This window comes from Alosa pseudoharengus, unplaced genomic scaffold (assembly GCF_046254945.1).
Source record: "Alosa pseudoharengus isolate Yale_2024_CS ecotype anadromous, Long Island Sound unplaced genomic scaffold, YU_APseudo_1.1 YU_APseudo_1.1_scf_13, whole genome shotgun sequence".
NCBI lineage: Eukaryota > Metazoa > Chordata > Actinopteri > Clupeiformes > Clupeidae > Alosa > Alosa pseudoharengus.
In genome coordinates this window covers 33,104,401-33,120,060 of record NW_027468598.1, presented here as the reverse complement: position 1 = coordinate 33,120,060, position 15,660 = coordinate 33,104,401, and the positions used below count along the sequence as shown (strand labels likewise).

General features: G+C 43.5%; 1 protein-coding gene across 2 annotated transcripts in view; it reads right to left on the bottom strand.

Moving 5' to 3' along the window:
• Positions 1-3,359: 3,359 nt before the first annotated feature.
• eml2 (EMAP like 2) overlaps positions 3,360-15,660 on the bottom strand; it is a 37,695-nt gene continuing 25,394 nt past the window's right edge. For both annotated transcript variants that reach the window (XM_076282878.1, XM_076282877.1), the window contains 12 exons: positions 13,401-13,535; positions 12,339-12,438; positions 11,618-11,772; positions 8,962-9,087; positions 7,998-8,129; positions 7,242-7,309; positions 6,792-6,880; positions 6,138-6,235; positions 5,801-5,888; positions 5,448-5,543; positions 4,595-4,725; positions 3,360-3,960 (listed from right to left, as the gene is read on the bottom strand). In XM_076282878.1, coding sequence (XP_076138993.1) covers positions 3,835-3,960; positions 4,595-4,725; positions 5,448-5,543; positions 5,801-5,888; positions 6,138-6,235; positions 6,792-6,880; positions 7,242-7,309; positions 7,998-8,129; positions 8,962-9,087; positions 11,618-11,772; positions 12,339-12,438; positions 13,401-13,535 — 1,344 coding nt within the window. In that variant the 3' untranslated portion in view covers positions 3,360-3,834. The remainder of the gene's footprint in view (positions 3,961-4,594; positions 4,726-5,447; positions 5,544-5,800; positions 5,889-6,137; positions 6,236-6,791; positions 6,881-7,241; positions 7,310-7,997; positions 8,130-8,961; positions 9,088-11,617; positions 11,773-12,338; positions 12,439-13,400; positions 13,536-15,660) is intronic.

Genomic DNA, 15,660 nt, shown 5'->3' with positions numbered 1-15,660 from the left:
AAAATTCCATTATAGTTCCATTATATCAGACTGCACTCTGATTCTTGTTAACAACAAATCAAACATCTGTATACACAACATGCATGAATCAGTAATCACAAGGATTAGAAAAGAGCATCTCGATCTCATGATAGCAACACTGGGAACTATTTTCAGACTCCGCCATTGACTGAAATCAGAGCCTGTTGACAAAATCCCGTTTTGAAGGCTGACTCAGTGACACAGCAGCTGCTCTGGAACCCCCCCCCCCCCCCCCCCAACCAATCTCCCCTAATTCCTCTTAAGAAATGTCTTTCTTTATTTCTACGAAACCAATATCACAACCTCATTCCTCCCCTGGTGCCAAGGCCAACATAAAGATTAGTGTTCCAACACATAAGGGCACTACCATGCCTGCATCCATTCCACTGTTGCCAAGCAACCAGTTACTCAAAGATATGTACTCTCTCTTTGAAGATTAAATCCTGTAAACCAACACTTGTGCTTGAAGTGGTGTTGCCTGTGTGTTTGGTACATAATAAGTAAGAGGGGAAAATGTGGAGGAGGTTCTGTGTTGTGTGTGACTAAATGAACCCTTGAATTAGATATGTTTTATTAGGCCTATTTGCGGAGTAGGCTAAAATATGAGCATAAGGATCCATGATCAAGAATACAGTGGACTATTGCAAAAGTGAAATATTACAAAAAGACAGTGGAATATTATTGTATTCTTGAGGCAAATCTATGCACCCAAAAATGTATAAATGTCTGTCCCCCCCACAAAATAGATCTCTGTTTCTCAGAAGCCTACCATTTCAATACACAACCACGGGAAACATGACAAAGTAGGCCTAAATCAGTATCCTCTGGTGTGTCTGCGTTGCCATTTAGCTGATGACCACTGAAAAGAGACTGATGTCGGAGGGAGAGAAAGCAAGAGAGAGAGACGGAGTGAAGGAAACATGTAGCTTTGACATTGGACCCTGGCCATACCGTAGGCTAAGAATCATAATGCAATGGTTTTAAAGAAAAGAGAGAGAGAAATAAAAAGAGAGATGAAAGATAAAAGAGATATAAAAGAGATAGATGGATCCTCCAGAACCTTAACGGGAGCTCACAGGTTTGCTCTGGCCCACAACTATTCAGCTATAGGCTACACGAGTCCAGTCCCCACTCACAACAGACTTACCAGAGGCAAACATGTTGGGTCTGCTCTGACCCACAACTATTCAGCTACACGAGTCCAGTTCTCACTCACTAGACTTAGCGGAGTCCCAGTATTCAGGCTCCTGACAGACGTTCTGAGGAATGAGAGGCTGGTTGGCGCGACATCGCAATTGGCACAGCTGTGCACTGAACTTTAGTAAACCTGCGACCCTGAGTGCGCCAACCCGGTCCACATGCGCTGCTGGTTCCTGAACGGGCGTCCATCCATATGGGCCAAGTGGCTCCAGCCTCTGGCTCTCCTCAGAGACAACCATGTGTGATCTCAGGTGCTTCCTACAGCTCTGAGAACAGCTAATGACATTTACAGAAAGGAACAACCAAAACAAAAAGCTGTAGAAGACATAATTTCCAGGCACCAGTATTTTATTTATTGTTTATACCGTTACAAGCTATATACATGTACTCTTTAAGACAATGGCTCTTAAATGGTCTTGCTTTGGGACCTACAGTTTCCCATGTTTACTAAGTCGCGACACATAGGCTATAGGCCTATATATATTTTAGTCTATGGTCGCGATTCATATATTTTTTTGCGAACAGGCCGATGGATACAGTGAGCAGTGTTGGGCAAGTTACTTCAAAAGCGTAATGCATTATTTATTACTTGTTAATGTCATCTCAAAGTAATTTGTTACATTACAATATTACTGTCTTTGAATTGTAAGGCATTACACTACGTTTACATTACTTTAACCAAAATAACAGGAAATATGGATTTGGTGTTCTCAATAGATCTTCATGTGTTCCTTACACAGCAGGAGGTGATGGTATGGCATAATGACTTAGCTAGGCTTAAGGCTAACAAAAGAACAATATAATGGTTGCAGTTATGGCTCATGGGACAATGTAGGCCCCAAAGGCCAAAGGTCACTCACAACTTAATATAGTAAAATATAGCCATAGTGAAATTGTATGTTGACTTTAAATGGTTCTCATCATAGCTGGTTGCCTTTCCTTCCACTTACAGTGGTGTAGACTTAATGCAAATAGTTTGAGAATAATGGCTACAATCTTTGTCTGTAAAAGCAACATTTTAGTTATTCTCACTGCTTGAAATGAGAAGTATAGTCTAACCATGTTAGATCTGTTGCATGAATGGCAGAGATAACTCAAATTCCCTTTCTACAGTCATCTAAACAAGGCAATCAAATTCCAGGACCAGCATAGATGACTTTTTTTTAATTCTTGGATAATCTTCTCTGGTGCCAATTGAGCATTTCTCAATTTTGGATTAAAAAGCAAAGTAACTTCAGTTACTGAGAATTGTACCGAGTAAAATATTACTGGAATTGTATTGGTAATGCCTTACATTACTGCATTACAGCAAAAAGCAATGCATTACTGTAATTACATTACTTTTTTAATGCATTACTCCCAACATTGACAGTGAGCTACATGGTAAGACACATGAAGACACGTGCCTACCTACTTGTTTGGAACATGCTGATGTTTTGCATTACATTTGAGAAGTCTTCAACTCCTGATGTCACCTTTCAAAGTACTCGGCAGGTTTGTCTTTGACAGGGCTGCTTTGTTTCCATGTGGCACTTTCTCTCATGTGCCAGCAATTCAGTGAACACCACACACTGGGGTTTCTGTCCCATTTTGTTTTAAGTGAAAACATATCCTACTTCAAATATTCAGGGTCATAGCCTACTTGTTTACCACTAAATGATGTCTAACAGGACCTGTCACATAAACATTGTCTATGTCCATGGCAATGACTGACATAAAAATAAAGTCTATCAAAATAAAGGTCCAATATTAGATCTGAGGTAGCATTTAAAATGGCTATATTTTTTAAGCTCTGCAACCCACATTTGGGTCCCGACCCATCAGTTAAGAAACACTGCTTTAAGAAATACTATTAATATTATCATTGTAATAACTTATTTGTGAACCTTTCTAAAATTGCAGGGCTAACATATATTGCCTCTGCTATCTCAGGACGTATCCGGTAGGCCTCTGCTATCTCAGGATGTGTCCACATTGTTTTTGTTCTCAACATGACAGTTATTGGACTAGAGTATTCTTTAAATAGTTGACTCTGGCATGGTCAGATTACAGAAGTACATTAAATATTACTCATGATTAACTAAGAACAGGCACTGTGTCAGTGTGCGGTCTTTCAAAAACACTCAGAACAGAATACCTCAGATCATTGTAGAAACTTTATTAACAAAACAAAAAAGGCAAAGCACAGCTTAAGCTCAACTGCTATAGAATGCTAATAAGGTGCCACAACTACATTCATCACTTCTGAATATTAAAATACCATGGTCACTCTATGATATTACTGCATACTGCACATATATCTCTATCGGCCAATGCAACACAACAGCAATCAGCAGCTAAAACCTTATGTTCTTTAAATAGCCTTTAAATAGTTTGTGGAAAGTTGGGACATGCTTCTCTTCCTGATCCAGTACTCCCTCTGGTGGCTCTTCGGCAGAACACTCAGATAGTTACAGAGGCGGCTGGGAGGACTAACAGGTGAATGGGGGAGGGGTTAGGCACAGCAGTGCTGCCCTCTACTGGGCAGGAGGCTACAGTGAAAATGCAGCAGATTTTTACTTCAGGTTTTCCCTGGGTTTTCCAAGCTAGTTCTAGCGCTAGGTATAGGCTAGGCTAGGCTAACACCCACTGCAGGATACTTGTGTCCTTCCCTCCTGTAGAGATGAGGTGACTGTCATCGTGGAGAAAGGCAACGTTGGTTACGTGGCTGCTGTGTCCACCGTACTGATGGCTGGGAGCCTGAATGGAGGAAATCCGTGCAGAGGTGAGGAGAGGAGGAGGAGGAGGAGAAGGGAAAAGGGGAGTGCAGTGGAGGAGGGAAGGAGGGAAGAGAAGAGAGGAAAGGAAAGGAGAGAACGGAGGAGGACAGAATGACATCATCAGTAAACGTGTCGGGCTTTGCCCAAATTAAAAACAAATTAAAAACTAGAATTACCGTGTTGCTTAAATGTTTACATGTTATTGGGACATGTAAATAACATTTATTTGAGTCAACTTTGTGACATCTGACCTATAAAATCGAACCAGTTTATCTTTTAGTCCAAGTGAACATTCATACCAGATTTTAAGAACGTGCCTCAAGGCAGTCTTGAGATATCACATTCACAAGAATGGGACATATAAGTGGTCACAGTGACCTTACACTTTGACCTTTCACCTCCAAAACCCAATCAGTTCATCTTTGAGTCCAACATTCGCCCCAAATTTGAAGCATGTGCCTTGAGGCATTCTTGAGATATGTTCCCGATGTCGGGACGGACAGATGTACGGACGGACAATCGGAAAACATAATCTCCGGTGTGAAGGCATAAATATCATTAACTTAAGCGTGTGCCTTCCCCTGTCACATAAACCAAACGGCGGCCATTCTCACCCTGGGCTGGGAACAGGGGCTGGAGAACAAGTGCACTTTGCCGAAGTCGTCGGCAGACGCCAGTAGAGCACCATCGTGTGACCGGCACACGGCGTTGAGGTCAGTTCCATCAGCGCCGTCGGGCCAGATGCCTGCCAGGGACACAAGCACACAGGAACTGAGAGGTGAAGCAGAACACAGAACCGAGAGGTGAAGCAGAACACAGAACCGAGAGAACCCAGAGGAGCAGTGTGGTCAACGGGAAGCACACCAGACACTTTCAACAGCTTATTTATCCACATATCAGGCCTCGCCTCTCCCCTCTCCTCTCCCTACTATCCCCACAGGGCTGAACACACTCATTTGGAGTCATATCAATGGTCAGATCAGAAGATGTATTCATTCATTTATGATTGTTTGTTACTAAATTCATGCCGAAATGCATCTTAACACTGTATGTTTATGTTGTGTTATTCTGGACACAACAATTCTAGAAGAGGTAGAAAACACAGATTCAATTTTGTGTTCAGTGATACTGGTCCCAATGATGCTGAATTCTACTTCAGTATTACGGTTCATGTAAAAAGACCTTGATGTCAAACACCAGAGGTGTAAAAGCCCAGCTTCAGAAAGTTAAAGTCCTGCCACATTTTTGTTCCAACCATTCACTTAATCAGCTGATTCTAATTAACACAACTCTTAAGCCAGGTAGATCAACTAATTAGTGAAATCACCTGTGTTAAGTGCACAGGTAGAACCAATACATGGCAGGACTTTTACTTTCTGAAGCTGGACTTTTACATATCTGGTAAACACACTGTCTGTCAGTCGCACACTGAGGTGTGTTTTCTCCACGGTCTCGGTGGTGACTCACCAAACACGCTGAAGCCCAGGACACAGGTGGAGGTGGCCCATTCCAGGTTGCGTACAGCATCGGCGCTGGTGATGTGTTTACCACTGGACGCTTCCCCTGGGAACAGAGGGTGGGCAGGACGTGGTATTAGTGTGTGTGTGTGTGTGTGTGTGTGTGTGTGTGTGTGTATAGTTGTGCTTATGTGTGTGTGTGTGTGTGTGTGTGTGTGTGTGTGTGTGTGTGTATGTGTGTAGTTGTGCTTATGTGTGTGTGTGTGTGTATGTAGTTGTGCTTGTGTGTGTGTGAAAGAGAGAGATATTGAATGTGAGTGTCTTTGTCTGTAAATGTCAACAGGAAAAAAAAAAAAAACTCACAGAATAGGATCTCGTAGTCTCCTGAGTTGGTGACAATAAACTGGCTGTCGGCGGACCAATCCAAATGGGTCACAAAGCTGGAGTGTCCCTGTTGAGCAAACACACACACACCACACACAAACCAGGGAATACACACACACATACACACACACACACACACACACCACACACACACACACGCACACCAGGGAATACATACACAGACACACACACAGACAAAACCCAGAGAATACACACACATTCAATGTAGTATAGACATATACACACCTTTAATCAGCATAAAAAGAGACATCAGTTAGAGAAGGAGCTTCAGAAGTCTATCTCTATGGTTACTCACAGTGCATTTCCCCACACGGCTGTACTTCCTGCCGTTGTCAGTCACGGAGTAGATGTACACAAAGTTATCATGGGATGCCACAGCCAAGTATGCCCCATCTAACACAAAGAACACACAGTCATTCAGCAGCAGAGCTAATTTGGCTAACTTATTGCACTAGTCTGTACATAATTTTAACTACAGTATGCCTTCCTTATTGTGACTTAATTGTCTATTGCATCTTTTCTTTACTATGAGGGGTCTAATTTAAAAGGTGATAAAGAGCAAAGATAAATAGATATATAAATCATACTTATTTACTACTAATAATGCTCAGTTAGGTCACATACAGAAAGTCCCCTACACTTGGCTGACTAAAGAAATGGCCTGCTACAAATGTGCTAACAGCTAACGATAGGCAAGAATAGGCAGACATAGACAACACTGTAACAGAACAGAACAGAATACATATGTGATTTTTCTAAGTTAGTACAGCGTAAATCCTATTAGACGGAAGCCACAATTCATAATCATAAGACAGAAGTGATGCCAAAATGAAGTATGAATGAAAGGAAATAATGAGGTATACTGTGTATGCTAAACATTAAGCAGCACACATGAGTTAGTTGTGATTGGCAATGCTAGTGCTAATATTGGCGTGGTCTTATACTGTACCTGGTGAGTACTTCACAGTAGAGATGATCTCATTGCCATCAGTGTGCACAGACACCAGGTCTCTGGTCTCAGTGTCCAGCACCACCCATCTGCAGCAGAGGAAGAGCACATAACAGGATGACCTCTGACCTTTACTAGGTATGCTGTAAGTCACTGGTTCTCTATGTGGGCTTCCGCGAAACAGTTTGCTACAAATTGTGAACTTATGTTGTATCGTGAAAAAACCCCAAATAACTACAGTTCAGTATTGTCTGCCCGTACAAGCGTATTATATTCATTACTAGTTACAGACTAGGAACACAATTTAAAGGCTGAAGATAATATCCACACAGCCTGTTGCTGCAAACGCGCTTCATACTGGGATATGTTCCCAAAGTTGATATCATTAAAAGCATTATGTCAAAGTTGAACGTAGAGGATTTGACTGAACTGGAAAAGAAAAGGACTAACCGTCCTGTCATGGTGCCGACAGCCAACACAGCACCGCTGGGGTGGAACCCTGCACAACGTGCGGGATCCTGAGGAGAGAACAGAGTTCCGGAAGATCAGTCTGATGCCATGTTAAAGACCAGTATCAGAGATGCTTAAAGGAATATTCCGGTATTTAGCACTTTGAGTCCCTTTTCTGGTTTGTTTTGGATGAACTAGAGTGGTGGACACCGAAATTTTGACGATTGGTCCTGTCTCGACTTTTCTGACTCGTTTTGAATCGCCTTTGACTAGTCAGAGTGGCTGCCTACAGGCATGCTCAAACATGTCAACAACCCTTAATGGTTAATGTGAATTTTCCTTTACACGTTCTAGTTGCTAGAACATCACTTTTGTCTAATCTCACACATCACAAGTGATAAAATAAGCATTTGCAACAGGATCCAAAACAACATTAAGACCTTTTATAATTATTAAGAAAAAAAAATACACAAATACCATATATCGAAATATATCGAATATCAAAAATGACACAAAAATGTACAAAGCGATTCATTTACAGTAATAGTTGACAACTGAGCGATTCATTGATTAATTACTGCAGCGCTAGGGCATAACTGCTATACCACTAATGCGGTATTGGCACTGCACTGATTCTCCGCTAGTGCTGCACTGGTGCTACATTAAGGAACATATATTGCAGTCCTGGAGTGTGGTCAGGGTGTATCAGGGTGTGCTTGATGTATTGGGGTGCAGTGGCTACTGTATATTCAGCACCTCGATGGCTTTGCTCCATAGGGGCTGGTGGGAGGTGGTGTCCCAGAGGTGGACCTGCTTGTCCTGGCCGCACGTCACAAACTGTTCCATGCTGGGATGCACATCCAGACCCCACAGCTCATCTGTGTGGCCCTGAGACAAGAGAGGAGCAAGAGGAGGAGGAGGAGGAGGAGAGAAAGAGGAGGAGGAGCAGGAACAGGAGGAGGAGGAGAGAAAGAGGAACACGAGGAGGAGGAGCAGGAGGAGAGGAGGAGGAGGAGTAGGAGGAGAGGAACAGGAGGAAGAGGAAAGAGAGGAGAGACAATAGACAGGAGAGAAGCGAAGGAGGAGCAGGAAGAGGAGGAGGAGGAGTAGGAGGAGAGGAACAGGAGGAGAGGTAGAGGAGGAGGAGCAGGAGGAAGAGAGGAGGAAGAGAGGAAGAGGAGCAGGAGGAGAGGAAGATGAGGAGGAGGAGGAAGAAGAAAGAAAGGAGAGAAAACAGACAGGAGGAGAGAAGCGAAAGAGGAGTATATTAGGTTAAGGAGGAGGGGGGCACCTCAACATGAGAACATGGGAGGAAAGAAAGGGAAAAGACTTTAGAACATCAAACAATTCCAAAGACATTCCAATAATGCAATCACCATATTCAGCAGTGAGATCAGCTGCCCAGACAGTTTGGGTCCCGCTATGAAGCAGCTGGTTTAGAGTGCAGGGTTATCATGGCTGGGCTGGTTTAGAGTGGAGGGTTATCATGGCTGGGCTGGGCTGGTTTAGAGTGGAGGGTTATCATGGCTGGGCTGGGCTGGGCTGGGCTGGGCTGGTTTAGAGTGGAGGGTTATCATGGCTGGGCTGGTTTAGAGTGGAGGGTTATCATGGGAGTAGCTGGGCTGGTTTAGAGTGGAGGGTTATCAGGGCTGGGCTGGGCTGGGCTGGGCTGGTTTAGAGTGGAGGGTTATCATGGCTGGGCTGGGCTGGGCTGGCGTACCTGTACGATGGGCGAGAGTGCCCCGGAGAAAGAGCCCTGCAGGATGGCGTTACGGGTCGTGCCCACAAACAACTCCTCCTGCTTCCCCTCCGCCAGGGAGCGCACAGGCCCAAACGCCTCGGGAACCTACAGGATAGGAAGGAAGGAAGGAAGGAAGTAGGTTTTATATAGCGCATCTTTTATGCACACACTGCAACCCAAAGTGCTCCAATAGCAGGGATGGGCAAAAATACATCAAAATGTATTTTAAAATAAAACATCAAATACCCTAATTTTAAGTGTATGAAAATAAACTCAAAATACAGTAGCCATGCCATATCAATATAAAATAGCGTATTTTTGTATACTATAAAAATCACTTTGCAAACCTTCCATATCTGTCTACTTAATCTATTCCTTCATAAGTACACTGACTGATAAGGACACTGTTGATTAAGTGGACAGTGTTTGAGAGCAACAACTTCTCTCTGCCTACGAGACATGCTGACTATGCCTGTTACATCTCATGGCCTAATACTGTATCAGAAATGTACTCAAAAAGTCACAACTGAACTTGTCAAGTGGTACAAATTAACCACCGAACCTATTGAGAGCCACAGAATGTGGGCTTAAAGCAACCCAATACAGTTCTATTACTTTGAAAGAATGACTTCAAACGTATGGTACACTATAATATGGAGAATGAAGTCTCTGACATTGTCAGTGCATGCCTGGAATGCTTGATATTGCTTTAGGTGATACATGGGGCTAGCCTAGAAATCTAGACGCGCCCCTAGCGGCAGCAAATTACATTTGCTGCCAGGGCTAGTCTAGCAACTCTCCGTTGGCTTGTGAGCTCCAGAAATCGAAACTTAATCAGGACATTGAAATCGTGTATAGAGTCATTTGGTGGGGTTAACATAATGATTGATGGCAGAATTGCAACGGTTTGGCTTGAATTCCCTGCTACTTGAAAACAAATATCCTATTGCGTCCTATTGCGTGCAGAGGGAATTTGAAAGACATCTGATTATCCCGCCCCTCGGACTGAGCACTGCGAACGGTGAGTGCCCAGACCCTACATTTTAATGTGGGTCTGGCTCGTCAGGCTAACATGGGGCAGCTATTTGAGCAATGTTGATGATTAAAGTTCTCAAGAAAAATAAGTTGCCCAATATGAAAGAGAACGTGCCACAACAACAGTACTCGAGAACGTTGCCCAGCAACATTGCTCAGAAAGGTGCCTTGTGTCTCATCAGCTTTGGAGGACACATACTGTACACATCACAGTCAAAGTTGTTCCAAAGTTCTACCAAAAACAGGCAAACTTATAAGTGTGGGTGGGCAAGGGGCCGTGTGGTTAAGTGAGGGGTTGGAGTGAGAGTGTATTGTGTGTGTGAGCAACCTACAAGTAATTCTAGATAACTTGATGAGATATCCCTGGCTGAATTCAAAAACTGTGCCTAAGAACATTGAGGGCTGGATGTACAAAGACCTAATAGCGAGTTTTTCTGAGCACAGAAAGCTAACGCTGTGGCCCATATTGCATGGAATTTACTAAGCTTTCGCTTCAATGCTCATCACCGCCTGTCACCGCTCTCTAAGCGCAATTTACAGTGCCCATACAGTAGCAGAACGGTAAAATTAAACCACAAGTGCAGCTGAATGAAGTTAACCGATGGCAACATTAAAATAAATCAAAAATTTAGCGATCATACAAACATGATAATAAGATGTCAACAAGCAGTGACATACAGAGCAGTAGTTCTACTCCACTTTAAAAAAAAACTCAAACTATTTACTGCACGTAGGCTTAGGCTATGACAGACTTAATACCCTAGTCCTAGATTGGGAAGTGGATGGCGTGAAAATGAAAGTATGACATTAGAAAGACAAACAAAAGTTAAGGTTGCTTTTGACATATGCAGAAATATTTCACCGCAAAACAGATGATGTGCGCTGTTTTCATACATAAGGCGGAATACCTAATCAATCGCTATTAGCACTTCTCCTCTCATGTGTTTGCACGCTACTCCCACTTTCCCCTCGACTTTCCCATAATGCATTTGCATGAGTAAGAGAAGAGCGGTTTGCCATTCTGCGCTAACCTGACCCTCGCCAGATGAATTTCGCTCCGCCTAGCTCCACTCATCCATCTGGAACCGATCCATTGGAATGGTGTTTCAGAAGGCTGGGCCTAATCAAAAAATGCTTGCATATGATTGAATAAGCCACTTGTCCGTCATCTATTGACGTGCTACTTCAACCACTCACATCGAAGCCAACCCGTGACACTGATTACAGTCTCACGGTCGCTTCTCCACTAAGTCACATCTATGAAACTCCCGCCCTGCGTCCTGATTGGCTGAACCATAAAGTCGGTTGCAGAAATCACTCTCAATGGAAGATGTCCCAGATGGATGTGAGTGAAGCTAGGCGGAGCTAAGCAGAACGAAATTCATCTGGCGAGGGTCAGGTTAATTCTGCGCTCCAGTGGCGGGCAAAATGCGCTCTTATCCATGTGCGGTCAGTTTTGTAAGTAAGATGGCATGTTTTAAGGTGCAAATAGTGTCAGAAATAGGCGGTAATTTGGCGCTAATTCTTAGCACATCAGGCCCTGAGCCCTGTGTAGGATGGGATGAGGGGCGTTTGGATGGCTTCTGAGGCTCCACCTCACCTCGGTCTCGGCCTGCTTATGGTACTCGTGGTCCCAGTGGACGACCCGGCGGTCTTTGCCCCCGCCCGACACCAGCGTGCCGTCCTTCAGCACGCACAGGGAGAAGATCCCGCCCTCATGGGCGCCCGACACCGCATGACTGATCCTGTTCCCACCTGCCAGTCAAACACATATGCGCCAATCAAACAGCAGATAATCACACATGCGCCAATCAAACACCAGATAATCACACATATGCCAATCAAACACCAGATAATCACACATGCGCCAATCAAACATCAGACAATCACACATGCTAATCCAAATGTGCAATGCTGAACACCTAGCTAAGCACAATCCTTAAGGTTTCTGTTAGAAATCAACCACTCAAAGGGAGAGGATGAGACCCTCTCAGAAACCTGCTTCATTCCTAATGGAAGTGGACACATTGTATATTCAGCACATTATATATTTAGCATCTTTACATGGCACTTTGCACTTCCAATGGTTCTTTTTTCTCCCTGCAATATGCACTGTGGATAAACGGAACCGTAAGCGGAACCGTAGGCTGTGATAAGCGGAACCGTAAGCGGAACCGTAGGCTGTGATAAACAGAACCGTAAGTGGAACCGTAGGCTGTGATAAACGGAACCGTAAGCGGAACCGTAGGCTGTGATAAGCGGAACCGTAGGCTGTGATAAACGGAACCGTAAGCGGAACCGTAGGCTGGTGTGAGCCTGACCTTTGGCCCAGACGTAGATGTTGCCACTCGAGTCTCCAGTGATGGCGTCTCCATTTTCAGCGAAAGCCACACACAGCACGTACTTGGGCTTCTCGTGTTTCTGAAGGGGAAATTTTCACAATTGTCACATTATTAAATGTAGTCGTTTACAGAAGACATTTCATGCCCAGTTTACAGTGCAAAATATTCATGAAAAAAAAAAAAAAAATATGAAATATATTTATGAAATGACATGGAAGCATTTCCTCAGTGACTGTGCGAACTGGATTGTGGTGTATGTGTACAAACACACACTGTGGTGTATGAGCATGTGTTCAGCCTTGTCCCCCACAGGGCATTTGACCAGCTGATATTTTACTGGCCTCCACTGCAGCCTGCACATGTTTTTGTTTTGCTGGAGCCCAACGCAGCTGATTATCCAAATGACTGCTCCTAGCTTAAAGAGGTGCTAATGCACACAAAAATCAGCTGCTAAGTGTTAGCCATCGCTCTCTCTCTCTCTCTCTCTCTCTCTTTTCTTTCTCTGTCTTTCTCTCTTCTCTTCTCTCTCTCTCTCGCTTGTTCGCTCGCTAATGAAAACCGGCCTGATATCTGCTCATCAGCATGGCGGTTTGCAAGACTCTGGTGGTTTAGCGTGAGAGCTAGCAGCCCTACAGAGTCTGCTGATGTGAGTTTGGCACTTGTGAGTGTGAGGAGAGCAGACAGTCTGGAGACAATCTGCTGCATCTGTGAACGAGACAATGAAAGCGGCTGCAGCAGCTACTGTCTTTTGCTGTAAAACTGGTGTCTGGCCTCAACACAGCCTTGCATGTGAAGCTGTAGCTGTGTTCACCACTGCTGTCTGAAGACATGTCAATATAGACCCTTTCATCAATAAAAACAAAAACAATGCTTGAACATTCTATTTGGTTCCCAATCTACTTCCTCTGCATTAAGATTATATATGGAATGTTAAAACGGAAGCCTTGTGGGGCCAACTATGATGCTGATAATGGAACTCTCTTGAAAGGGTCTATACGTTCTGCTACATGAAGCATGAGACAAGTCGCACGCGTACTGTACCTCAAACAGGCCTTGCCTCTTGGTCAGAGTGTTGCCCTCCATGGTCCAGAAGTTGATGTGGGATTTCCCGCAGGTGACGATCAAGCTGGCCTCCATGGGGTGGAAGGTGGCTCCCAGCACGGAATCATTAGAGCACTAAGGCATTCAGAAAATAAAAGAGTCTCTTACTGCACAATCAGCCAGCGTTCTGTCTTTCATGTGTAATGAAGAAAACAACTCAAATGGCGCAAATCAGGAGTGCAAGTTAGATACTAGGTGGTACTTAATTGATCAACGCATTACTAGTTGAAGGGGACCTTCATAAACATTTTCATAAACACTGAATAACATATGTACAGTTAAACATGTTATACATATTAGGGCAATACATGATTGTACATGAGGATCTCCATCTATTTATAGCCATGTATTGGCCATTCAGACACTCATGGCATGGGGAAACTCGTAAGATGTGAAAGATTAGAGGATACATTAGTATGTCAATACAGTGCAATTTCATTATATGCAATGTTGAGAGTACTGACAAAAGTTATCCATCAGTGTTGTAACATCATTTTCAAATAAATTGTAAATTGACTAGTGTTTTCACTTTTAAACCTACTGTATATGGCAAGAATGCTTGCTAATGTCTGGTTTCTAGGATTTGTTATTCTGTGAGGACTCCTGGTGGCCTGTGAGTAATTGCACCACTAATGAGGTAAACAACAAATTTCCCACTGATGTAACGTACAGCGAGTCATCGCATCTTAGCCCACAACTCCACTGCTGAAATAACCTTAATGCACTGGCAAATGCCAAGCTCCATGGCAACAGACACATAAAGCAGAGCACTTAGACAGTCCGCACGGCCTTTCAATTTACCCACTGTCCGTTGGGAGATGAGGGAAAAAGTCACCTTGAGGTTTTATGACTCTACCTGCAGCGAGCACAATTCACGCTCCACTGGGTTTTACTGCTCTCAGGAAATGAAGCGAGGGGGCAGGGGACATCCTGAGATTTATCTAAGTCTGCGCAATACATAATGATAGCAATCTAACAGCAGAGATGAGTATCTTTCTATAGGATCCATCTATATGCGCACTGTTCTTTTTTTGCCACACTGTGCTCACACTGATGGCGATCGTGCTTGTGGTTTGCCGTGAGAAAGCCTACAACCTCAAACTAACACCCAGATCTTAACACGCAGAGGAAGCTGTGGTGTAACTGTGTTTTGTAGTGCTATTATCCACAATAGTGAATTAGTAAACATTGACGACTATACTGAGATTTGCTGTGCTGATCGTGCTTTAGACGGCCTAAATTTAGAGCGAGAGAGCGAGCGAGAGAGTAGGCTACTGTAAAGTATTGATAGGCTACTGTAAAGTATTGATAGGCTACTGTAAAGTATTGATAGGCTACTGTAGTGTATTGATAAGCCACTGTAGTGTATTGATAGGTTACTGTAACATATTGATCGGCTACTGTATTGACAGGCCAATGTAGCGTATTGATAGGCTACTGTAGCGTACTGATAGGCTATTGATAGGCTACTGTAGCGTACTGATAGGCTATTGATAGGCTACTGTAGTGTATTGATAGGTTACTGTAGTGCATTGATAGGTTACTGTAACATATTGATCGGCTACTGTATTGACAGGCCAATGTAGCGTATTGATAGGCTACTGTAGCGTACTGATAGGCTATTGATAGGCTACTGTAGCGTATTGATAGGCTGTTGATAGGCTACTGTAGTGCATTGATAGGCGACTGTATTGCATTGATAGGTTACTGTAACATATTGATCGGCTACTGTATTGACAGGTCAATGTAGTGTATTGAGCTATTGATAGGCTACTGTAGCGTATTGATAGGCTATTGATAGGCTACTGTAGCGTATTGATAGGCGACTGTATTGATAGGCTACTGTAGTGTATTGATAGGCTACTGTAGTGTATTGATAAGCCAATGTAGCGTATTGATAGGCTACTGTAGTGCATTGATAGGTTACTGTAACATATTGATCGGTTACTGTATTGACAGGCCAATGTAGCGTATTGATAGGCTATTGATAGGCTACTGTAGCGTACTGATAGGCTATTGATAGGCTACTGTAGTGTATTGATAGGCTACTGTAGTGCATTGATAGGTTACTGTAACGTATTGATCGGTTACTGTATTGACAGGCCAATGTAGCGTATTGATAGGCTACTGTAGCGTATTGATATGCTATTGATAGGCTACTATAGCATATTGATGGGCTATTGATAGGCTACTGTAGCGT